The following is a 23,776-nucleotide window of genomic DNA, read 5'->3' as shown; positions in this document are numbered from 1 at the left end:
TCACTGGAGCCTGAACACTATCTGTCTAATTTGATTGTCAATGGGGATTTTTCTATGACAGGGTCCCCCTGGAAAGGTTGGGGAGTGGGGATTGCCAGGAGAACCAGGAGAGAAGGTAAGATAATACCCTCAACTGCTCAGAAAAATAGTTGATGTATTCAACAACACTTCTATCAAGGGTCACTCAACATCTCACTTCCAATGCCATAACTTACAGAACCAGTAATAGTCTGTATATCAATCTACTGTATGCATGTCCATAGGCCACACAATCCATGTGTTTAGTGTAGTATTGACCTGTGTTAAGTGTCCATGTGCTTAGTGTGTTATTGATCTGTGTGACAGGGTGCCCTTGGACCAGCAGGTAACCTCGGAGAGCAGGGCCTCATCGGACAGAGGGTGGGTACCCCAAAGTTCACTTGTACCCATGTTGGTGATTCTTCTAGTAGTAACTTTGACCTTATTAACTTGTGCTGAACCCTCCTCTTCTTCAGGGTGAGATGGGGATCGATGGGGAGGCTGGACAGAGTGGACCGGATGGACCTAAGGTAAGAGATAACACTATGGTAATAGGATCCATCACAATGACTAACTTGAGTTGAAAGTCTCGGCCAAGAGTTGACAGTCATTGTCTCTTTGGCTGTGTTTTCACAGCCACCCTAAGAAGGTGATATAAATCGGAAGTCAAAAGACCAGATTCCATGTGTTTTTTGATGTTTCTGGAAAGATTCTGGAAAAAATCAGATAGGTATCAGATATACAGATAATTGGCAAAAGATGTGAATTGGGCTGCCTGTATAAACTTTGACATCAGTGGACAATTTTGGCGCCACCCCTTTTTCTCCCCAATGGGTAGTTACAGTCTTGTATCATCGCTGTAACTCCCGTAAGGACTCGGGAGAGGCGAAGGTCGAGAGCCGTGCGTCCTCCGAAACGCAACCCAACCAAGCCGCACTGCTTCTTGCCACAATGCCCACTTAACCCAGAAGCCAGCCGCACCAATGTGTCGGCGGAAACACCGTGCACCTGGCAACCGTGTCAGCACTGCCCCAAGCCCGCCACAGGAGTCGCTAGTGCGCGATGGGACAAGGACATCCCTGGCCGCCAAACCCTCCCCTAACCCGGACGACGCTGGGCCAATTGTGCACCGTCCCATGGGTCTCCCGGATGTGGCAGGCTGCGACAGAGCCTGGACTCGAACCCAGAATCTCTAGTGGCACAGCTACCACTGCGATGCAGTGCCTTAGATGCAGTGCCACAGCTACCACTGTGATGCAGTGCCTTACACCCTTGTATCTCCAAGTAGGATTCAGCCGTCTGATAGCCAATGATTTGTAAATCCAAAGAGGGTGTTTTTATGATAACTTTCACTATTTCAATCAGCCATTCACAAGAGAAGGCGATTCAAACCTTTATCAGATCATCAAAGCTATATTCATATGAAGCTAATGAACTGTACTGTACACTTAGCTGGAATGACAGTTATTTTCAGTCAGACTCAAGTACTGTATATGTACTGTATGCTGTTGACACTGAGTGAAAATAAATAGGCAGCTGGCCTATTGTGAGCTCTTCCGTCTGTCAGGAGTTCTTATAGAAATACAGTGGTGATTCAGAGAAGCACAAGGAGCTTTCATATCCATCTGAGCCAAGCTGCTGGATAGTAAGTGTTGTGTTGTGCATGAACACACACACATACAGAAGCACTTGCTCGCACACACGCGCATCATCATCCTCTCTCCAGCAATCGACATATTACCAATTGTCAGTCAAACGATGCTGGACAACTCTACTATGAGTGCAGTGGATTAACGCCTTAAAACTCACAGATGCAAGTCTGTACCATATTCAACTGCTGTTCACATGGAACACTTCTCCACGTCAGCCTTCAAAGTTATTTGAATATTTGTTGCTACCACCAAGATCTACACCAGTGAAGTATTGTATCTGGTCACGTCTGAGTGCATCTTCCCTATGGTTCTGTGCTCAGGGCGAGAAGGGTGACATGGGACCTGAGGGGGGTAAAGGAGAGAGGGGTGAGATCGGACTGAAAGGAAAGGAAGGATCTCCTGGACCTCCTGGCTTAGTGGGCTTGAGGGTGAGTGTCCAAATGTAGGATTATTACATTCCGAAATGTAACCTTACATTTCCTGTAGTTGACTCCCAGGTTCACTTAAGTCAGACTGATGACTTAACTCACTGGTTGTGGGATGAACAATGTCATCTACTATGTGCCAAATACTGTACGATTCATAACACTTCTTTGTCTCTCCAACAAACTATTGTTTTACTTTCTTTGAGTAGAAAGCAAACTGCTTTTGACAATGTTCTGACCATTGCCTTGTCTTCGTCATATGCTATTATATGTTTATTGCAGTTCAAGTAATGGTTTATTGACTCATGTCTTCCAGGGTCAGGAGGGTAAACCTGGCAAGTTTGGTGAAAGAGGGAAACCAGGGGAGAAGGTATGTACTGTATGTCTGCTCAGTGCCTGCAGTTATTCAATAGGCCTCCGTCTAACACTCGTTTAATTCCCTGAAACCTGTTAGTCGTTTTACCATAGTCTTGTTTTGTAAAGAAAGTTTGATGACCGCTTGTGATTGTGGTCAACAGACATAAGGGTCAATGGCCTTCCAAGCCACCACACTATGATTAAAGTGCTCAGCCAATGGGCAGTTTTAAAATGGACAGTTGACATAGTAAAACTATCCACACGCCACTTCCTAGTGACTGAAAGGTGACCTTGCTAATTTTGTATGCCTGCTCTATGGCGACCCTTCTCCAGGGCAGCAAGGGTCATATGGGTCACCTGGGAGAGACTGGGCCAATCGGTGAACAAGGAGAGGCAGGATTTGTCGGGCCGAAAGGATCGAGAGGAACCATTGGACCAGTGGTAAGGCTCTTCTACAGATCTGACTCTGATGTGGAGGTTTCTTAGTGCTGTAGGTCACTAAGACTGATCATCTGATGTTCACAGGGTTCCCCGGGTAGAATGGGCCAACAAGGCGAACCAGGCATGCCAGGATATGAGGTAAGAATGACTCTTATATCATTGAATTAGGTGTCTTTGACTGAATATTACTGAGATTTTTGTAGAATCTAGAAAAACTAAAGATAGTCAGATGATTGATCAATAGAGAGCGTTGTCGTCTGTGATGTTTTGCACAATAGGTTGCCCAAACTAAGTCAAAAGTATTGAGTTGTGCTCCGTGATGACTTACACTATCTGTTATTTTAGGGCCACACAGGACGACAGGGCCCACTGGGACCTCCTGGACCAAAAGGTGAAAAGGTACACTTCCCACAGTCCTGTCTGTTTGTAATAGCTCTCTCAAATTCTACTATCCAAGTGAGTCTGGACTCATGGCCTATAAAGGTTTGGGTTTAGTGATGACTGACCCAACACTGTCTGTTATTTCGTCTGTCTGTCCTATGGTCAATCCACATTATGTCCCACATATCCTGTTTAACAAATTGGTATGGCTAGTCTTTCTTGACTTGGTAGGTACAAAACTTTAGGGCCCAGAGTTTCTCCTGGTCAGGTCAGGTGGTCAGGAAAACTCCTAGCCCTACCCATTGGTAATAGCTGCATGTGTGCATACACTGAGAGAGTCAATCTCACTGCCTGTGTTGCTGTTATAGTTTGATAATCCTGCAAGAAGTGATCAAATATAATTGTTTGATGGCATGCACCAAGGCACATCTCATTAACTCAGGGGACATGCTATCAAACGTAGCTCATTGGCCACAAACTGCTTTGGAATACACCATGTCATCATTATTCAGCAGATCAATCATGGTTCAGTTGTGATAAATAGGACTTCGATATTAAGCAGTTTCCTGTTTACCGATAATGATGAACTCATAATGACATTTGACAACCTTGCTTACTTTCTAATGAGACCCAAATTGTGCCACTGCTCATAAATCGTTAAGTTTTGGATCCCTTCTCCCCTGTTTCCTCTTCTATATCACCAAGAACAATCACAGCACATGCACTATATAATACTACAAGCATCCCACATCATTCATCAGTCCCTGTAAAGTCACTGGAACGTTTAATGCAATCTTGATTCCATTTAATTGGAAGCTGCCGGTTACTGTCAACAAAAGCCCTCGATTTATTTGAATACTCCATTGTTTTGGAATCCAATTAAATTTCACCTTACACAGTCTCAAGTTCAAGTTTGAAGTTTAAACGTATTATTCTGGAGGCAAATTGGTTTTGCTGCAATGATCATACATAAAATGCATAAAAAACTACATTTGTTTTCCTGTATAATTTTTTCCAGGGGGAACAGGGGGAAGACAGTAAGGTGGAAGGCCCTCCTGGTCCACAAGGTGACAGAGTGAGTTCCTCACATCATGTATCCCTCCGCCTACAGCAGTGTTTGGTGTTGGTGTGCTGCTGTAGCTAATTATCTATATGCTTCATTGTGTATGTTTCTCATCTGAATCAAGGGTCCAACTGGAGACAGGGGAGACCGAGGAGAACCAGGTGACCTCGGATACTTAGTGAGTGGGACGTCGTTTGATGTTATTCTTTCATTGGCCAGGATATACTGTATAAAACAGGGGTAATAACCAATCTAGTAAGAAAGTTACTTTACTTGAATAAACTTGCTTCATGCGTGGAAATGTTAACACACGTCTACTTCTCAGGGCCAGCCAGGAGTGGATGGAGAAAGAGGCAAGGCTGGAGCAACTGGACTACCTGTGAGCCAATGGTTATGTTTATGACTTGCTAATATGTCATTACTTACACTGACAGTATCCACATAAATACAGTATCCAGCTATTCATCATGTATGCATTTCTATTGTAGGGACATCCTGGATCAAGGGGAATACAGGGGCCAAAAGGATCCAAAGGTGATCAAGTAAGGACAACAGACCTTGACAAGTAACAACATATCTGTAGTATCCAGTGTCATTGTATACCATAACAACTGTTCATTTTACATCATGACATCTGTTTGAACCACTGTTATACCTCTATGACACAGTGTGATTGATTTAACCTATGGTATGATGACATCATGTCACAGTTGGTTGTTGACTGTTGTTTACTCTGATCTACTCCAGGGTCAGAAAGGCAAATGGGGGAAGCGAGGTGAATCTGGGACCAAAGGACCACTGGTAAGTGGGACACCTACTTTGTAAAGCAATGCAAAATGTACCTAATTTAATTGATTGATTCACTGATTGAATCAAATCAAATTGTATTTGTCACATGCACCGAATACAACAGGTGTAGTAGACCTTACAGTGAAATGCTTACTTACAAGCCCTTAACCACCAATGCAGTTTTAAGAAAGAAAATAAGTGTTAAGAAAGTATTTACTAAATAAACTGAAGTAAACAATAAATAAATAAAAATAGTCTGGGTAGCCATTTGGTTAGCTCTTCAGGAGTCTTATGGCTTGGGGGTAGAAGCTGTTAAGAAGCCTTTTGGACCTAGACTTGGCACTCCGGTACCGCTTATTATGCAGTAGCAGAGAGAACAGTCTATGATTAGGGTGGCTGGAGTCTTTGGCAATTTTTAGGGCCTTCCTCTGACACCGCCTGGTATAGAGGTACTGGTTGGCAGGAAGCTTGGCCCCAGTGATGTACTGGGCCGTACGCACTACCCTCTGTAGTGCCTTGCGGTCAGAGGCCGAGCAGTTGCTATACCACGCAGTGATGCAACCAGTCAGGATGCTCTCGATGGTGCAGCTGTAGAACTTTCTGAGGATCTGAGGACCATGCAAAATCTTTTCAGTCTCCTGAGGGAGAATAGGCGGTGTCGTGCCCTCTTCACGACTGTCTGGTTTGTTTGGACAATGACAGTTCGTTGGTGATGTGGACACCAAGGAACTTGGAAGCTCTCAACCTGCTCCACTACAGTCCCATCATTGAGAATGGGGGCGTGCTCGGTCCTCCTTTTCCTATAGTCCACGATCATCTCCTTTGTCTTGATCACGTTGAGGGAGAGGTTGTTATCCTGGCACCACACTGCCAGGTGTCTGACCTCCTCCCTATAGGCTGTCTCATCGTTGTCGCTGATCAGGCCTAAGACTGTTGTGTTGTCGGCAAACTTAATGATGGTGTTGGAGTGAACGGGGAGTACAAGAGGGGACTGAGCACACACCCCTGAGGGGCCCCCATGTTGAGGATCAGTGTGGCAGATGTGTTGTTACCTACCCTTACCACCTGGGGGCAGCCGTAAGGAAGTCCAGGATCCAGTTGCACAGGGAGGTGTTTAGTCCCAGGGTCCTTAACTTAGTGATGAGCTTTGAGGGCACTAGGGTGTTGAATGCTGAGCTGTAGTCAATGAATAGCATTCTCACGTAAGTGTTCCTTTTATCCAGGTGGGAAAGGGCAGAGTGGAGTGCAATAGAGATTGCATCATCTGTGGATCTGTTTGGGCGGTATGCAAATTGGAGTGGGTCTAGGGTTTCTGGGATAATGGTGTTGATGTGAGCGATGACCAGCCTTTCAAAGCACTTCATGACTACAGATGTGAGTGCTACGTGTCGGTAGTCATTTAGGCAGGTTACCTTGGTGTTCTTGGGCACAGGGACTATTGTGGTCTGCTTGAAACGCGTTGGTATTACAGACTCGGTCAGGGACAGGTTGAAAACGTCAGTGAAAACACATGCCAGTTGGTCAGTGCATGCTCGGAGTACACGTCTTGGTAATCCGTCTGGCCTCGCGGCCTTGTGAATGTTGACCTGTTTAAAGGTCTTACATCGGCTACGGAGAGCGTGATCACACAGTTGTCCGGAACAGCTGGTGCTCTCATGCATGCTTCAGTGTTGCTTGCCTCAAAGCACGCATAGAAGTCATTTAGTTTGTCTGGTAGGCTTGTGTCACTGGGCAGCTCATGGCTGTGTTTCCCTTTGTAGTAGGATTCAGTCTTAGTCCTGTATTAACGCTTTGCCTGTTTGATGGTTCGTCGGAGGGCATAGCGGGATTTCTTATGTACTAGAATGCAGGTTATTATACAGTATATATGCTTATTTATGTGTATTTCCTAGGGTCCAGAGGGTCATCCTGGCCCAAAGGGAGTTGTGGGCAGAGAAGGCCTTGAGGGCCAGCCTGGAATGGACGGCCATCCTGGGAAAGACGGAGACAAAGGAGTAAAGGTAAGAACAGACAATAACTGTGTTCTCCTCACTGACTGAAATGACCAGGGCCTCATTTCCCAGAGCCTTTGTAGCATTAAGATCATCGTTAGAACCTTCTTACATTTACATTTAAGTCATTTAGCAGACGCTCTTATCCAGAGCGACTTACAGTAGTGAATGCATACATTTCATACATTTTTTTCTCCATACCGGTCCCCCATGGGAATCGAACCCACAACCCTGGCGTTGCAAATACCATGCTCTACCAACTGAGCCACACGAATGTATCTTTAGTAGCCGAGGTGTTTCCCAGAGCCTTTCTTTGGTAACATGGCTCTTAAAAACCGGTGTACATCTACGAGTGATCCAGAACACTCATAGTGCAAAGTGCATCGTTAGATGCTTTTTTGCCCTTACACATCATTTTGTTCACAGAAGATCTACGCTGAATATAGAATCTAAATATTTAAGCTATCCATCTGACTGTGACTGCGGATAACTTCAGAACGAAGTTGACTAAAAATACAAAGTATTTGCAATTGCTACAAACAAGTGAAGGATAAAATGATGCTTCAAATGAAAACCGAGATGACAGCATTAATAAATACGTAGGCTACAATGAACCAGTACCTGGGCTTGCGGAGATGAGATCTCCTCTGACACCCAGGATCCTTCAATTCAAAGTCCCATTAACCTACTCTGCAGATGTTATAGCATCAAAATACATTTGGTACTCACCAAAATATGGAGTTTCGCAGAGCAACTATAGTCATTATTGCCATTATGCACGGTATGTACTCACAAAAAAGGTTTGCCTCAATGTGTTTCATGATGTGTGATAACATGTGTGCAATGATTTAGTGCACTATTATTGGGTAAGCACAATAAGCTGCTTCAATAGCCTATTTGCAGCCATAGGTGGTCATATCTCTCTAGGAGCTGATTCGTTGTCAGTATTGTGGAATAGTTTTAATGTTATGGTAAGATTTAAATGGAGAAAGCTGATCCGAGTGTCACGACTTCCGCCGAGGTCGGTCCCTCTCCTTGTTCGGGCGGCGTTCGGCGGTCGACGTCACCGGTCTTCTAGCCATCGCTGATCCATCTTTCATTTTCCATTGGTTTTCTCTTTATTTTCTACACACCTGTTTTTCATTATCCAATTCCATGTTCATGTATTTAACCCTCTGTTTCCCCCATGTTTGTTGTGGGTGATTATTTATATGTTCAGTTCGGTTCATGATGGCTGGTTTTTGGACGGGTGCTGTGTTCACCCGTGCGTAATGTTTACCGTTGGTTATTGGTCAAGTGTATTTGTTTACCTTGTGCCTTTATTTTTTGAGTAAAGTACGTCGCTCACTCATTTTGCTCTCCTGCGCCTGACTTCATGCACCAGCTACACCCACCTTCTGACACCGAGAGCAGCACTCCTTTCTTTCGATCCTATCAGTATCAAAACATGGTCTAACAAAAAACGTATAGCGAACGTTCTCTCTACGTGCTTGTTTGAGAAACACTCTTAAAAAGTTGGCTCGTAAATATCAATGCATCTTAATGCTCAAGTTATGTTTTCTGTAAGGCTTCAGTCATCATCAGCTCTGTGTGTTCACTCCTCAGGGGGAGCAAGGGGACGACGGAGAGTTTGGTATTATCGGCAAAACTGGAAACGACGGTAAAACGGGCGTGCCAGGGCTTCCAGGCGATCAGGGCCTCTTTGGATCGAAGGTGTGAGAGAAGAGAACATGCTCCAATGAACTATAGAGACCCATCATGTTTACCATGTTAGACATTGTTTAAGGTGTTAAGAAAAAGGAATATGCACTTTGCTTGTTATTCCATTAAAACTGTTTTCTGTCCATGTGTGTGTGTGTCACAGGGTGAGAGGGGTCTCCCAGGCCAAACTGGACCTTCAGGGAAAAGAGGCCACATTGGTGGAATGGGGTTGCCAGGGAAACAGGGTCACCAGGGGCCCAAAGGACAGCCTGTGAGTAACATAGCAATAGTGAGGAGTCAGAGAAGAAGTTGCTCATTATGTAGCCCTATTCAGTCTCACTTGACTGAAAATTCTTGGTCACCAAACCGATTTGTCATCGTTTGCATCTGTAACTCAAAGGTTATTTGGTTGGTAATGAGTAATGACCATAGACTTATGGTAATGACTAGAATATGTGATGATGCTGGTGATGAAGATGTTTCCGTCTCTCTCCTCTCCTCAGGGTGACACAGGTGAATCAGGGTACCCAGGGGTTCTCGGAATGTTCGGACCAAAGGTACGCTACACTTCCCTCTGTTTTCATCTCCCACCTGAGTCACATGATCAAATGAAACAATTCATTAATCATCCAGAAAGTTTCCCCCACAAGAATGACCTGAGCCGTAAACATGGGTGTGACAAGGCTGGCTGTCACCTTGTGCGCTTAAAGGCTTAAAACGTACACTGAGAATAAAACTTGATTTATTGTGCAAGATAAAACAATAACAGCTTGGCATTATCAGGTGCTAAAACAACAGCTCCCCTTTCAGACATGGACTCTAGAACATTCGGAACACACCTGTTTTATGCTGTGGCATGAGCAATAATCTAATTACAGTCCCATCAAAAAGTATTCACACCCATTGACTTTTTACACATTTTGTTGTGTTACAGCCTGAATTTACAGCCTGACAAATTAATTACAAATGAAAAGCTGAAAGGTCTTGAGTCAATAAGTATTCAACCCCTTTGTTATGAAAAGCCTAAATAAGTTCAGGAGTGCTTAATAAATCACATAAGTTGCATGGACTCACTTTGTGTGCAATAATAGTGTTTAACATGATTTTTGAATGACTACCTCATCTCTGTACGCCACTCATACAATTATGTGTAAGGTCCCTCAGTCGAGCTGTGAATTTCAAACACAAAGACCAGGGAGGATTTCAATTATTATTATTTTTATGTAACCTTTATTTAACTAGGCAAGTCAGTTAACAAATTCTTATTTACAATGGCGGCCTACCCCAGCCAAACCCTGTGCGCCGCCCCATGGGACTCCCAATCACGGTCGGATGTGATACAGCCTGGAATCAAATCAGGAACTGTAGTGACGCCTCTTGCACTGAGATGCAGTGCCTTAGATGGCTGCGCTAATCGGGAGCCCTGTAACGGCCGTCGTCGCAATGAGACCAAGGTGCAGCGGAGGATGTGTTCATCATTAGGAATTTTAATAAATGAATGAACACTACAAATGAACCACGAAAAGAAACGACAGCCAAACAGTCCTGTCAGGATTAACACTAAACAGAAAACAATCACCCACAAACCCCAAAGGAAAAACAGGCTGCCTATGTATGACTCTCAATCAGCAACAACGATCTACAGCTGTTCCTGATTGAGAGCCACACACGGCCAAACCAAAGAAACAAACCAACATAGAAAAATAAACATAGAACGCCCACCCATGTAACACCCTGGCCTAACCAAAATAGAGAACAAAAAAACCCTCTATGGCCAGGGCGTTACAAGCCCCAAATGCTTTGCAAAGAAACGGCACCTATTGCTAGATGGGTAAAAATAAAAAATAAATTAAATATCCATTTTAGCATGGTGAAGTTATTAATTACACTTTGGATGGTGTATCAATACACCCAGTCACTACAAACTCAGTTGCCGGAGAGGAAGGAAACCGCTCAGGGATTTTACTATGAGGCAAATGGTGACTTTAAAACAGTTACATGGTTTGATGGCTGTGATAGGAGAAAACTGAGGATGGATCAACAACATTGTAGTTACTCCACAATACTAACCCAATTGACAGAGTAAGAAGAAGGAAGCCTGTACAGAATATAAATATTCCAAAACATGTATCCTGTTTGCAACAAGAGACTAAAGTAATACTGCAAAAAATGTGGCATAGCAATTACATTTTTGTCCTGAAGCGTTATATTTTGGGCAAATCAGCCAACAAGATGAGTAGGCCTAACGAACAGCAAAAGCACTAGCCTATGTCAATCTACTATTCCCATAGTACAAAAGTTGACTTATTCTGTGTGATAAAAATAAATATTCCAAACATAGTCTAGGACAGTTGTGGAATGCGATAGATCCAAAATTAATACAACCATTGGCATTAAAAAAAGCTGTTTTACGCAATGAGGCTTACGCAACAGAGCAGAACGTTTAGCTTAAAATGTTAATCCATTTTTATGGTATTTCTTCACATTATAAGCGCAGCAATGCGCACACGGCAGTAGGCTATAAACACACGTGCTGCTTCTGTATGACCGTTAGGCTCTACAGACCTTGTAAAGCAGATAAATGTGCTTAATTTTAAGAAGTTATTTGGCCACTTTAGTTGTGATATAAACCTTATCAAAACATATAGGACTATGGGCTAGGCTACATGAGGTGTGCAACTATGATTCAAAAAAGTCGCAAAAAAATGACTTTTCCCGCGGTTCATTTTCATGCCAGCCAGGTAGGCTATACTCCTGTTGTAAAGATAAACAATATGCTTTATAGTAGGAAAGTTGAGAACTAAATATAGTAGGCCGAGCCTATAGAAAGCTGATGGGAACCTCTTTTTAATAGAGGCCATCACTCTGTTTTCTCACACAATTGCATAGCCTATAGAAATGTTGCGCAACATGAGCTCATGGGTTCTCATGAAGTCTTTGATTAGATTTTCGATTACATTTGCATTGATGTCAGAGTGATTAGAGGGACAACAGAGTGCTGAGTACCAGGCAGTTAAGCAAGTTTGGCAGGCTACTAATGACCATCAGCAGCATCAGAACTTTGGATTCCTAATTACTGAGACTAAATGGTCATATGGAATTTGACTGCCTTCGTGGATTGTGACCGCCGATGTGGCGGTAATACGGTCACCGCAACAGCACTGTTCCTGAGTGGCGGAGTTACAGTTTTGACTTAAATCTACTTGAAAATCTATGGCAAGACCTGAAAATGGTTGTCTAGCAATGATCAACAACCAATTTGACGTAGCTTGTTGAATTTTGAAAAGAATAATGGGCAAATGTTCTACAATCCAGGTGTGGAAAGCAATAAAATATAAATGTAACACGTAAAATGTTGGTCCTATGTTTCATTAACTAAAATAAAAGATCCCAGAAATGTTCCATACGCACAAAAAGCTTATTTCTCTCAAATGTTGTGTACAAATGTATTTACAGTAGAACAAATACCGTGACGAGATCCTGAGGTCCATTGCCATGCCATTCATCCACCGCCATCGTCCTATTTTTCAGCATGATAATGCACAGCCCCATGTTGTAAGGTTCTGTACACAAAAAGTTATTCCATGGGTTGCTTACTCACCAGACATGTCACCCATTGAGCACGTTTGGGACGCTCTGGATCGACGTGTACGACAGTGGGGTCCAGTTCCCGCCAATATTCAGCAACTTCGCTGAGAGGGACAACATTCCACAGGCCACAATCAACAGCCTGATCAACTCTATGCGAAGGAGATGTGTCGTGCTGCATGAGGCAAATGGTGGTCACACCAGATACTGACGGGTTTTCTGCTCCACACCCCTACCTTTTTTTTTTAAGGTGTCTGTGACCAAGAAGCGGGCTGATATAAATACTATGCATGCCAGTCTCTCTTGGCTAAGAAATTATGGGCAGAAAGACAAATTCAACCTCATCGTTCATCGAATCATATGGCTTATTCATCACAAAACCATTTGATGTTGCCAATTATTTGAATGATTACTTTATTGGCAATGTGGGCTAACTTGGCCAGGAAATACCAACAACGAACAGTAAGCCATCATATTCATGCACACAAAAGGAAATAATGAAAGAAAAGCATTGCAAGTTGGAATTTTGTAAAGTTAGTGTGGGAGAGGTGGGAAAATTATTGATATCAATCAATAATGACAAACCTCCTGGCATTGACAACTTATATGGAAAGGTACTTAGGATGGTAGCTGACTCTATAGCCACTCCTATCTGTCATATCTTTAATCTGAGCCTAGAGGAAAGTCTTTGTCCTCAGACCTGGAGAGAAGCCAAAGTATTTCCGCTACCCAAGAGTTGGTAAAGCGGCCTTTACTGGTTCTAACAGCAGACCTATAAGCTTGCTGCCAGTTCTTAGCAAATTGTTGGAATAAAATGTATTTGATCAAATACAATGTTATTTCTCTGTAAACGAATTATCAACAGACATTCAGCATGCTTGTAGAGAAGGGCATTCACTCACACAAATTACTGATTGGTTGAAAGAAATTGATAATAAGAAGATAGTGGGAACTGTAATGTTAGATTTCAGTCCAGCCTTTGATATTATTGGCCATAGCCTGTTGTTGAAAAAAGTATGTATTATGGCTTTACAACCTCTGCCATATTGTGGATTCAGAGCTATCTATCTAATATAACTCAGAGGGTTTTCTTTAATGGAAGCTTCTCTCTCTTTCACTAATTGTGGTTGTTCTCTTTCTCTCTCTTTCTCTCTCTCTTTTGCTCTCTCTTTCTCTTTTTCTCTCTCTCTTTTTCTCTTTCTTTCTCTCTCTTTTTCTCTCTCTCTTTCTCTCTCATATTCATTTTCGGGATGGAAAAATGTTTTAAATATAAACTTAAACGACTAAAACCAGATATAAAGTATGTAGAGAAGATAATGGACGTATATATATATTTTTTAGAATATAATCTAGTGACAACTAACAATCACCAAAATAAAAGCTAGACAGTCAGGGAGAATTGAAAATTCCAAAAACAATTAATTTAGCAGTATTAATTGTGTTATGTTCGAGCAAAAGAACACAGCAAAACTGGATAACATGGCAAAATGCATAGAAGTGCAGGAAACTAGCTTTAAAACTGCAAAATGTTATCTCAACTCCATGGCACATTATATTGAATCGCAGGAAATTAGCTTTAAAACAGCAGCATTTTCTCTCAGTTGCATGGCAAAATGTGTCGAGTTGGAGGAAGTTAGCTTTTAAACTGCAAAACAAATTCTCAGCTTCAGGGAGAAATTTGTAGAATTGCAGGAAATTGGCTTAAAATGTGGACATTTTCTCTGCAGCGCCAAGAAAGGGGCCTCTAAAATGTTCTTTCAAATGTAGCCACGCAATGGCCGACCACGCTCATTGCCACGCCTCCTACCACGCCCCCTGTCACACCCACCACCTAAGCCCTTTTTTGATCCAGAAAAAATCCTGCAATGGTGAATGAATGAAACACAACAAACACATCATGCTCTTGAATTAATACTTGCATAAACATTTAAAATAGTTAAATGTCTCTAGTGAAGGACCCTCTCCTTCTCAGTTGGCCAAAAATATGGTTCTGATAAAACAACACCAAAAAGCATAACCCATTTTCAGTGTTAAATCAGAGATTGTCTGGAGATTATTAGAGAGCTTGAGAGGAATTTAAAGCCTCAAACCATTTGGTAGCATTTTTAGTTTTTGCTCTGAAAGGGATCAATCAGAATTAAAGACTGCTGCATTGGGACAGAACGGTCCACAATAAGTTTAACGCACCCACACATAACATCACTTAACACGCCATAACTTTTGTTACTCTGCTACTCTGTAGTGATGTTGCTCTGCAGGTGCTGGCCAGCTGAGAAAACAGAGACGTTAGCAGGCTTTACTGAACTTTTAGGCAGTAATTTAGTGTGTCGTATGACTGCCAGTGCTCCACTTGGAGATTTTCCTAGTGTTTCAGTTTGATATACAGTGTACGCACATTCACACAACAGAGGATGCTAAACAGATGATATACCCATATGGTGCAACCTTCCACTCATTTGGCCCATATCATCATACTTCACATTCAGTGTGCATTATCAACATGTATGTTTGTCAACACATGTATTTGTATCCAACAAGTTCTCAGTCTCATGTCAGAATTAGACCTTAATCCATGTTTCTCAAACACCCTAGCAAAATCGAAACATGCTTGAAGGTAAAAGCGCTCATTGTTGCCTCTAGTGGCCGATTTCCACATCTCCTGACATCCTCAGACATGGATGGACGTTGAATACTGACTTGTATAATGAGTGACCTGGCTGTTGTATCTCCATAGGGACCTCCAGGAGATCTGGGCCCAGCTGGGATACAAGGACCAAAAGGGCCACATGGATTGATGGTAAGAAGAGAAAAGAAAAAATGTGGACATTATGATCCTGAGTTTTTACCTGAACAAGGAAAACTCTGGGCCGTAGCTGTAACTACAAAGCCATTTTTTCCCCCTGGTTAGGCCAGGTAAAAATGATTCTCTGTCTATTGTCACTGCCTTGTCAGATATCTACCTATACTTCTACTTTATCACCATGGTTTTTCTCTCTCTCCAGGGCAATGTTGGTGCCATAGGCCCAGTTGGTATCATCGGACCCAGTGGTAGTCCAGTATGTACATCATTATATCTCATACCTTCTGATATGCAAAGCATGTTAACCCTTTCTCTTATTTGGCAATAATGGAGGGATTTCCCCTCTTTCTTTTCTCTCTCTCCATCAGGGACCCCAAGGTGACAAAGGGAGTCGAGGGGAGATGGTGCGTGTCCATATCTTTGATTAATCCTATCCCCTATAGACCGAGGTTGCGTCTGAAATGGCACTCTATTCCCTATATAGTGGGTACCATTTTGGACACAACCCATGCTTAGTATGGAGAGCACACTACTTAAAGTACATTTAGCTTCGACGCCCAAAGCCCTTATCATTTCCCTTAGTGCTCCTCTGTTGTAGAAAAATTTCAGACAGTGAGAGATGACTGTTGGGCTGCTGCTTTTGCTTCTCCTGGTAAAGGAGTTTAAATGATGAAATCCATGATATTGATTGGTCAAGACCAGTCCCCAGTTGGAGTATTATTGTCTAGTGTATTGGGGGTTTATTAATCCAATCGTGTTTCTGTTTCTTTTCATAAACAGGGGGTGCAAGGACCAAGGGGCCTTCCTGGTCCACGTGGACCACCTGGGCCCCCAGTAAGTCCTTTGTGTTATTTATGTTACTCTGTGGCAGTGTTAACCTAATTTGAATATAAATTATTTTGTATACTGTACTATGACTGTACAATACATTAAAACCCCCTTTCTATTTCCTTTGGTTTCTAGGGTCTCCCTGGTTCTCTGACATTTGTAAGTCTGCTTTACCCTTATGTTAAAACTTGACTGTCTCAGGAAGGATTAAGAGGAGGCGTGAAAGTAAGTGTTCCAGGGTGGTCTTACTGTGTAATTTTGTCATCTCTTCCAGAGAAAGGAGGCTATTGGAGCTGCTTTCCAAGTCATTATTGATTCCCATGCTGCACTGAGGTCAGAGGTGAGTACTCTGTGAGATTATCCCTTGGGAATTCATCAATGTGGCCAGAGGATAATTGTGTGTGTTAATGTTGGTGTGTAAAATGTGGTGCACATCAAACATGGTGCCGTTATATGGAGTTAGATGTACAAAACTGAAGTCTCTTACAAATCAATGATTATGGGCTTCTGTAGGCTCCCCATATGTTGACTTTGTCTTCATACATTTTAGCACATTATCATGTGTCTGCCTTATACAGAGGCAATTTATCTCCTATTGGTGCTGTGTGACCGTTGTCCTCGTTCCATTCTAGAGTTACCATGACATGGACCTGCCCATGTTGGACCACCAGGGTACAGAGATCTTCAAGACCCTCCACTACCTCAGCACACTGATCCAGAGCCTGAAGAACCCGCTAGGCACCCACGACAACCCAGCACGCATCTGCCGAGACCTCAAGGACTGTGAACAGAGGATGAACGATGGTAAGGAAGTTGGAACTAATGTCGACTGAAAGACATGAAAAGCTGTGACATTATTTCCACAGAAAAATATAAAGTTAATTTATTCAGTTACTAGGTCCAATAGTTTAACCTGCATGTGACTTGACAAGGAAAAAGTCTGGGCTCATATGTGCTATAACTACGGCATAAACAATAAGTCTATATATCTGACGAAGCTAGTGACACCTCTTCCAAAAGCACCACATCCTTGCCATAGCCCCTCAGAACTCAGCTGTCAATATGTGTCCACTCTAGTGAAATTACACTACTCCTGTATCCAAACTCCCTTTTCACTCAGTTTATTTTTCCTCCCTTAAGGCACTTACTGGATCGACCCAAACCTCGGCTGCTCTGCTGACACAATCGAAGTGACGTGTAACTTCAGCAGCGGCGGTCAGACCTGTCTGAAACCCATCACAGTATCCAAGGTCAGCATCAACTTCTATTGCTCTCACTATCTGGCTCATTTGAATTTCCTGTCTTTTGTGGTTTTCTGACAAGCCCTAACCTTTAAATTCAAATAGGATTTGGGGGGGATTTAGTAATCTCGGCACCTAGAACCAAATCTTGCATGCCTGCTGGTGTTTCGTCTGTCACAAGAGACTACGGATGGAATTGTAATGGTAGTTGATGTTTGTCTCTGTCTGCAGCTGGAGATTGGTGTAGGTCGCATCCAAATGAACTTCCTCCACCTCCTGAGCTCTGAGGCAGTGCAACACGTCACCATCCACTGCCTGAACGTCCCTGTGTGGGCCAACAGTTCCTCCCTGGAGCCCTCCCCCACCGCTGTGCGCTTCAAGGCCTGGAGCGGAGACATGATCCAGGCTGGAGGACTCTTAGAGCCCCACATAGTGAGGGATAACTGCTGGGTATGTTGACCAGTCAAAGATTGCTCTGCAACACTTTGCATAAATGCACCAATATACCATGTAATAAGGATACTCTATTATTACTTATCTAACCAGAATGTATTTACCCAGTTGTACAGTGCCTTCAGAAATGATTCATACCCTTTGACTTATTTCGCAATTTGTTGTGTTACAGCCTGAATTAAAAAATAATAATAATGTCTCACCCATCTACACACAATACCCCCATAATGACAAAATGAAATCATGTTTTTTGGTCATTTTTGCAAATGTTTTGAAGATATCTCATTCATATAAGTATTTCCATTCCCAAGTCAATACTTTGTAGAAGCAGCTTTGGCACTGATTAGACCGGAGTCTTTCTGGGTAAGTCTCTAAGAGCTTTCCACAACTGGATTGTGCAACATTTGCCCAATATTATTTTCAAAAATGTTAAGCTCTGTCAAATTGGTTGTTGGTCATTGTTGGACACCCATTTTCAGGTCTTACCATAGATTTTCTAGTAGATTTTAGTCAAAACTGTAACTCGGCCACTCCAGTGTATATTTGGCCTTGTGTTTTAGGTTATTGTCATGCTGAAAGGTGAATTCATCTGTGTCTCGTGGAAAGCAGACTGAACCAGGTTTTCCTCTAGGATTTTGCCTGTGCTTAGCTGTATTTTGTTTAATTTTCATCCTGAAAAACTCCCCAGTCCTTAATGATTCCAAGCATACCCGTAACATGATACAGCCATCACTATGCTTGAAAATATGGAGAGTGGTACTCAGTAATGTGTTGAATTGGATTTGATATATTTTTGACAGTATTACTTTAGCGCCTTGTTGCAAACAGGATGTATGTTTTGGAATATTTGTTTTGTCAGGCTTCTATTTCACTCTGTCAATTACATTAGTATAATGGAGTAACTACAATGTTGTTGATCCATCAGTTTTCTCCTATCACAGCCATTAAACTCTAACTGTTTTAAAGTGACCATTGGCCTCATAGTGAAATCCCTGAGCGGTGTCTTTCCTCTCCGGCAACTGAGTTAGGAAGGACACCTGTATTATTTCTGTAACCGGATGTATTGATACACCATCCAAAGTGTAACTAATAATAACTTCACCACGCTCAAAGGGATGGTCAATGTCTACTTTTTTTGTAAATCATTTTTTACCCATCTACCAATAGGTGCCCTTCTTTCTGAGGCATTGGGGAAAAACAGAGATGAGGTAGCCATTCAAAAATCTTTTTAAACACTATTGCACACAGAGTGAGTCTGCAACTTGTGACTTGTTAAGCACATTTTTACTCCTGAACATATTTAGGCTTGCCATAACAAAGGGTTTGAATACTTATTGAGTCAAGATATTTCAGCTTTTCATTTTCTATTAATATGTTAAAAAAAAATTTAAAACATATTTCCACTTTGAAATGGTGACAAAAATCTGAATTAAATCCATTTTAAATTAAGGCTGTAACAACAAAAAATCGGGAAAAAGTCAAGAGATGCGACTGAATACTTTCTGAAGGCACTGTATTTCATATCAATCTGCAAATAGTGCAAAGCATGACCAAATACTATTCAGTCTCTGCATTTTATGTTTTATACTCTGTGCTCCAATATTCAAATTGTTTGATATCTTATCTCCAAGATTTTCTAACCAGCAGAACTTCCTTGTCTTTCAGATCAAAGATGGCCACTGGCACCAGACCCATTTCATCTTCCAGACCCAGGACCCCAACTTACTCCCCATCCTGGACGTGTATAACCTACCAGCCACAGAGCCTGGGTCGCACTACCACCTAGAGGTGGGTCCTGTGTGCTTCCTATAGAGGCCTGTTGTTATAGAAGCCCAAAATACATTACATACACAGCCTCCTCATAGGAGTGACTTAAGGGGGATGGTGGAGGTTAGGAGGGGCTCCCTGTCCCCATATACTGGGGCCCGTCAGGAGATGCAGGGCAGGTCAGGTCCCTTACCCTGCAGCATATGCTCGGACTGCAGAAACAGAAAGGGGGCGCCATTGAGGGACTGACCAGGAGAAACTACAGAGATACTGGGGCATCTCGCACTATAGTTCCTACCGCCTGCCCGAGGAGAAGATATTAAGCTTTGGCTTCTTTCAGGGACTTGTTTTACTGTTGCACAGTATGAGCCCTGAATGCCAGAGTGAGAGAAAATAATATGACAATCTCTCTTCTGACATCACACTTGGACAACGTTTTTAAATTATTCCTTTTCATGGTCTGCACTCAACATTTAATGAAAGATGTATAAAGTAATAGGGAACGATTATACATGTATTAGCATATTATGCAGTACATCTTATCTTGTTAAATGTCATACATACACATATATTATTTATACATGTTATATGTATATCTTAATATAAAAGTGCAATAGACATCTCGTTCTGCAATTTTTCAAAGCAATTCAGGTTTACAGTGATCTCAAAACATTGGATATAATAGTATCATAACATTCAGGTGTAGGAATAGATCATAGCATACATCCACAGGTGTATGCTTTCCAGCCATCTTCTCCTGCCTAGTCTGCAGATGAGGTATGAATCTACTTGTACTTGTGACTTGGTGCAGAAGAAATGCCCACCAGTCTACGAAACACGATTGCGTTCACACACAAACATTTCTGATGGGCGTTTCCCTAGTCAAGTGAATTGAAGCTTGTAAGAGAGTGGATCCAGAAGAGTGTCAGTCTGTCTACCTCCCATCTCTCATCTAGCTATGGTGCTTTCAACTAAAAGAGAAACAGAGATGACACCTGATACCTGGTGCTAAAATAATTAACTGACTCCTGTGGTGGGTCTTGTTTAATCTTGACAGAATATATCTACATGCCTTTTATACTTCAAAAGGGAATATTTTTTTATACATTATGAATGCAAACATTTTTTTGATCAAATTCACTTTTCAAGCTAGCAAAACAGCGTTTTCCCCCTGCATCATTATTGTATCCCCTTTGTACGAGTCTGAAGCTATTATTGAAGATTTAGGTCTTGTTTTTATTACTTGTTGAAATGTATATAATTATGCAAAGCTTTTTGTTGTATACAGTGGATCCCAACATGCTAATTTATGTTATTTAATGTCCATGGGTTTTGCGACTTTGTCATCCATCACACTTCCCATCATCAGAGCATTTTTTATTTTCCATACATTTGGGGCTTCATGGATTTCGTTGTGTTTTTTTTGTTGAAATTTTTTTAACTGTACTGTATTTGGACCGTTTTCAATGCTTTTACACTTACTGTTTTCCACCTTATTGTTGACCATGTTTGTGATACTCTACAGACCAACCAACCATAAACTCAGAATACCTCTCATCACACCAACCATAAACTCAGAATACCTCTCATCACACAACTCAGAGCCCTCCATTTGCATTTATTTCATTACTTTAACACATCTGAGTGAGACAGCAGATTTTTGTTTAGGGGAAGGGATAGATGTTAGTGGTTATAATGCTCATTCATTCATCTTTGCAGATCCTCTGTCTGCTTCAAAATATTGCAGCTTCTAGTTCACTTTCCTTTTCTTCAACATTCAGGTGTTCAATAAATATTTGAAACCGAAGAAGATCATTGTGTTTTAACATTTAAAATTGTAAGCTACAAAGACACCTTGAACGGAGTTAGTTTTCAATAAAAGTTGTCAATAAAATATTGAATTCATTATTATCATAGTGCATACACCGAGGCTTTTTTGTCGTTGTAAAATAGCTAACGTATTATTGCAACTGAAATATGAAAAGTTTTCCCTTTTAAAGTGTAAAAACTCTTACACTTCACACCTTCACCACGAGGGCACTCACGTTCCAGTTTGAAACCCAAATCTCCCATCTAAGCGTACAGTCATTTAGTTGAACGCAGAAGAACTAAAGGATCTTGACATGATTTCACTTTTATAGCCCTAGACTAGGCCATACTCTACATTTCATTATATTCTGTCTGTTTAGACTCAAAATATATTTTTTCAAATGACACAAACCAAGTGAGGCAGTTCAGGTTTGTATTGGCTGCCAGTCAATGATCATGTCACAGGATATTATCTTGGACACATGGCGTGGCGCCCCCCATCCACAGGTAGGTTGACCCCGGTAATGAAGGTGGCAGCATCTGACGCCAGGAAGGCTATGGCATGGGCCACCTCCTCCACCTCACCTGGTCTCCCCAGGGCGTGGGTCTGCTTACACTTCTCAAGGAACTGAAGGGGGGAGGAGAGAGGAAAATGGAGAGAAAGAGAGATGGGGTAGGAGGGAGCAAGTGAGTGAGTTCGGTGAGACAGAAAAATATTGCATTATAACTAGGTGACTGACAACATTCTCTGTCATATAGTAAGCCATGAGCTCTCTAAAACATTGACATTTTACAATATACAGTACATACATTTTGGAACCCCAGCCAGTGAACACAACCTTGTAAAACAATGTGTTAGGTCCCTGTATAACATAGTAGGTTACCTGAGCATACTGCTCCTCATCCAGCCCCGCTCTCCTGTGGACATCTGTTATGATCACACCAGGACTGGAAGGAGAAAGACAACAGAGAGAGAGAGAGATCAATATGGTCGTAATAACTACATAACAAATAATAATTAAGTAGCAAAACATAGACTTGACATACCAGACAGAGTTCACTCGCACTTGCTTCGACGCTAGCTCTGGGAGAAATATGAGTCGTATGAGTATCTCCAGTGTTTTCACCCACTATAACAATACATATTACAGAAAATAGAATGAAAAGTGAATGGGAGAAAAACAAATCGTTCTTACCGAGTGCTATGCATCGTGTGAATTGGTCAATAGCGGACTTGGACATACAATAGGCAAGGACACCTGGGAACTAGAAACAAATGTACAATTGTGTGCATCAGAAATCATACTGGAATAGTGTCACAGGTGGGATCCGAAGCTCAGTCTCCTGTTTGGGAATCCAACATCTTAACCATAAGGCTAGGAGTACATTTCCATTTCGGGCAGGTGACACTGATTATTTATTTTTTATCAAAGGCAGGGCTACCTCATCATGAGAGCATGAGTCTGACTTGCCTCCGCTACAAAAGAATGCCAACGAAACACACACACACACCCCGATGGTCTGGTAATACTTACTGATCGTTGCCCGTTGACACTGGACACATTGACAATAGAACCCTTAGTCCTGATGAGGTGAGGCACACACAGCTGAGTCAGATGGTACACTGATCTGTGGAATAACAAATACATTCAGAAAGAAAAGGGCGGAGGGGGGGGAAACAGTTCAAATAGAGATGTTAGTGTCTGAAAAATATTGACATGATCTTCTCGTACATGATTTTGCATAACAATGCACTGCAATTAATAAATACAGAACATGGATTTCAGGCTTCATCCAATGAAAGCTTCTTTGTAGTTTGTGGTGCCCTAGATACGTCATTCAAACGCCCTACATTACATATAATCTTCAGTCTATCATGAAGTCTATTCTTCAGGGTATTATAGGTCTGCTAATCCTACCTGACGTTGACGTTCATGACCTTGTCATACTGAGCCAGGTCACCTGTCTCAATGCTGCCCATGGCCAGAATGCCAGCGCTGTTGATCAGCACATCCAGCCGGCCAAAGTGGGCAATGGTCAGTTCCACTGTCTTCTTTACGGTGTCCTCATTAGTCAGGTCCCCTGGTACAAGCAAGGGCTGGTGGGCAGCAATGGACAAGATCATGTTACTCATTCATCACTTTTGTTAGTGTGGTACTGTCATAATACAGGTATTGCAATTAGGAGCATTCGATATAGCTCGCCACGGGAACTAGTGGGCGGATTTTACCAAGGAAAAGAGTTTCAGGTTGGATATTTGACGGATATTCACGCTTTCAAACCACTTGAGCCACAGACTCCAAATAAGTGTCATGATGTTGGAAAAATTGCGCACAACATTGTACAGGTCTTACTTTCACGATTTGGACATTAATTTGCTTTGCAAAGCCAATAAACGTGGAAATGTGAGCAGAATTTTGTATTCCTAGTTGAATTAGTTAGGCAGCGCAAACAAAGTACAAACGTTTTTTA

General features: G+C 42.1%; 2 protein-coding genes across 2 annotated transcripts in view; one reads left to right on the top strand and one right to left on the bottom strand.

Annotated features, from left to right (window-relative positions):
• The window catches only part of col27a1b (collagen, type XXVII, alpha 1b), a 156,443-nt gene extending 135,138 nt beyond the window's left edge, over positions 1–21,305 (top strand). The window contains exons 34-60 of the mRNA XM_014171199.3: positions 62–115; positions 346–399; positions 495–548; positions 1,991–2,098; positions 2,412–2,465; positions 2,786–2,893; positions 2,978–3,031; positions 3,239–3,292; positions 4,293–4,349; positions 4,462–4,515; positions 4,663–4,716; positions 4,826–4,879; positions 5,085–5,138; positions 7,019–7,126; positions 8,723–8,830; positions 8,982–9,089; positions 9,322–9,375; positions 15,141–15,203; positions 15,409–15,462; positions 15,575–15,610; positions 15,987–16,040; positions 16,170–16,193; positions 16,309–16,374; positions 16,667–16,838; positions 17,175–17,284; positions 17,507–17,725; positions 19,394–21,305. Coding sequence (XP_014026674.2) covers positions 62–115; positions 346–399; positions 495–548; positions 1,991–2,098; positions 2,412–2,465; positions 2,786–2,893; positions 2,978–3,031; positions 3,239–3,292; positions 4,293–4,349; positions 4,462–4,515; positions 4,663–4,716; positions 4,826–4,879; positions 5,085–5,138; positions 7,019–7,126; positions 8,723–8,830; positions 8,982–9,089; positions 9,322–9,375; positions 15,141–15,203; positions 15,409–15,462; positions 15,575–15,610; positions 15,987–16,040; positions 16,170–16,193; positions 16,309–16,374; positions 16,667–16,838; positions 17,175–17,284; positions 17,507–17,725; positions 19,394–19,540 — 2,136 coding nt within the window. The 3' untranslated portion in view covers positions 19,541–21,305. The remainder of the gene's footprint in view (positions 1–61; positions 116–345; positions 400–494; positions 549–1,990; positions 2,099–2,411; positions 2,466–2,785; positions 2,894–2,977; positions 3,032–3,238; positions 3,293–4,292; positions 4,350–4,461; positions 4,516–4,662; positions 4,717–4,825; positions 4,880–5,084; positions 5,139–7,018; positions 7,127–8,722; positions 8,831–8,981; positions 9,090–9,321; positions 9,376–15,140; positions 15,204–15,408; positions 15,463–15,574; positions 15,611–15,986; positions 16,041–16,169; positions 16,194–16,308; positions 16,375–16,666; positions 16,839–17,174; positions 17,285–17,506; positions 17,726–19,393) is intronic.
• Positions 21,306–21,723: 418 nt separating this feature from the next.
• The window catches only part of zgc:101858 (SDR_c11 domain-containing protein), a 5,847-nt gene continuing 3,794 nt past the window's right edge, over positions 21,724–23,776 (bottom strand). The window contains exons 3-8 of the mRNA XM_014171200.3: positions 23,224–23,402; positions 22,840–22,933; positions 22,501–22,570; positions 22,352–22,388; positions 22,189–22,252; positions 21,724–21,932 (exon numbers count right to left, since the gene is read on the bottom strand). Coding sequence (XP_014026675.3) covers positions 21,774–21,932; positions 22,189–22,252; positions 22,352–22,388; positions 22,501–22,570; positions 22,840–22,933; positions 23,224–23,402 — 603 coding nt within the window. The 3' untranslated portion in view covers positions 21,724–21,773. The remainder of the gene's footprint in view (positions 21,933–22,188; positions 22,253–22,351; positions 22,389–22,500; positions 22,571–22,839; positions 22,934–23,223; positions 23,403–23,776) is intronic.

Source organism: Salmo salar, chromosome 24 (assembly GCF_965601325.2).
Source record: "Salmo salar chromosome 24, fSalSal1, whole genome shotgun sequence".
NCBI lineage: Eukaryota > Metazoa > Chordata > Actinopteri > Salmoniformes > Salmonidae > Salmo > Salmo salar.
Note: the sequence above shows the minus strand (reverse complement) of the source record. Positions and strands in the feature narration are given on the sequence as shown.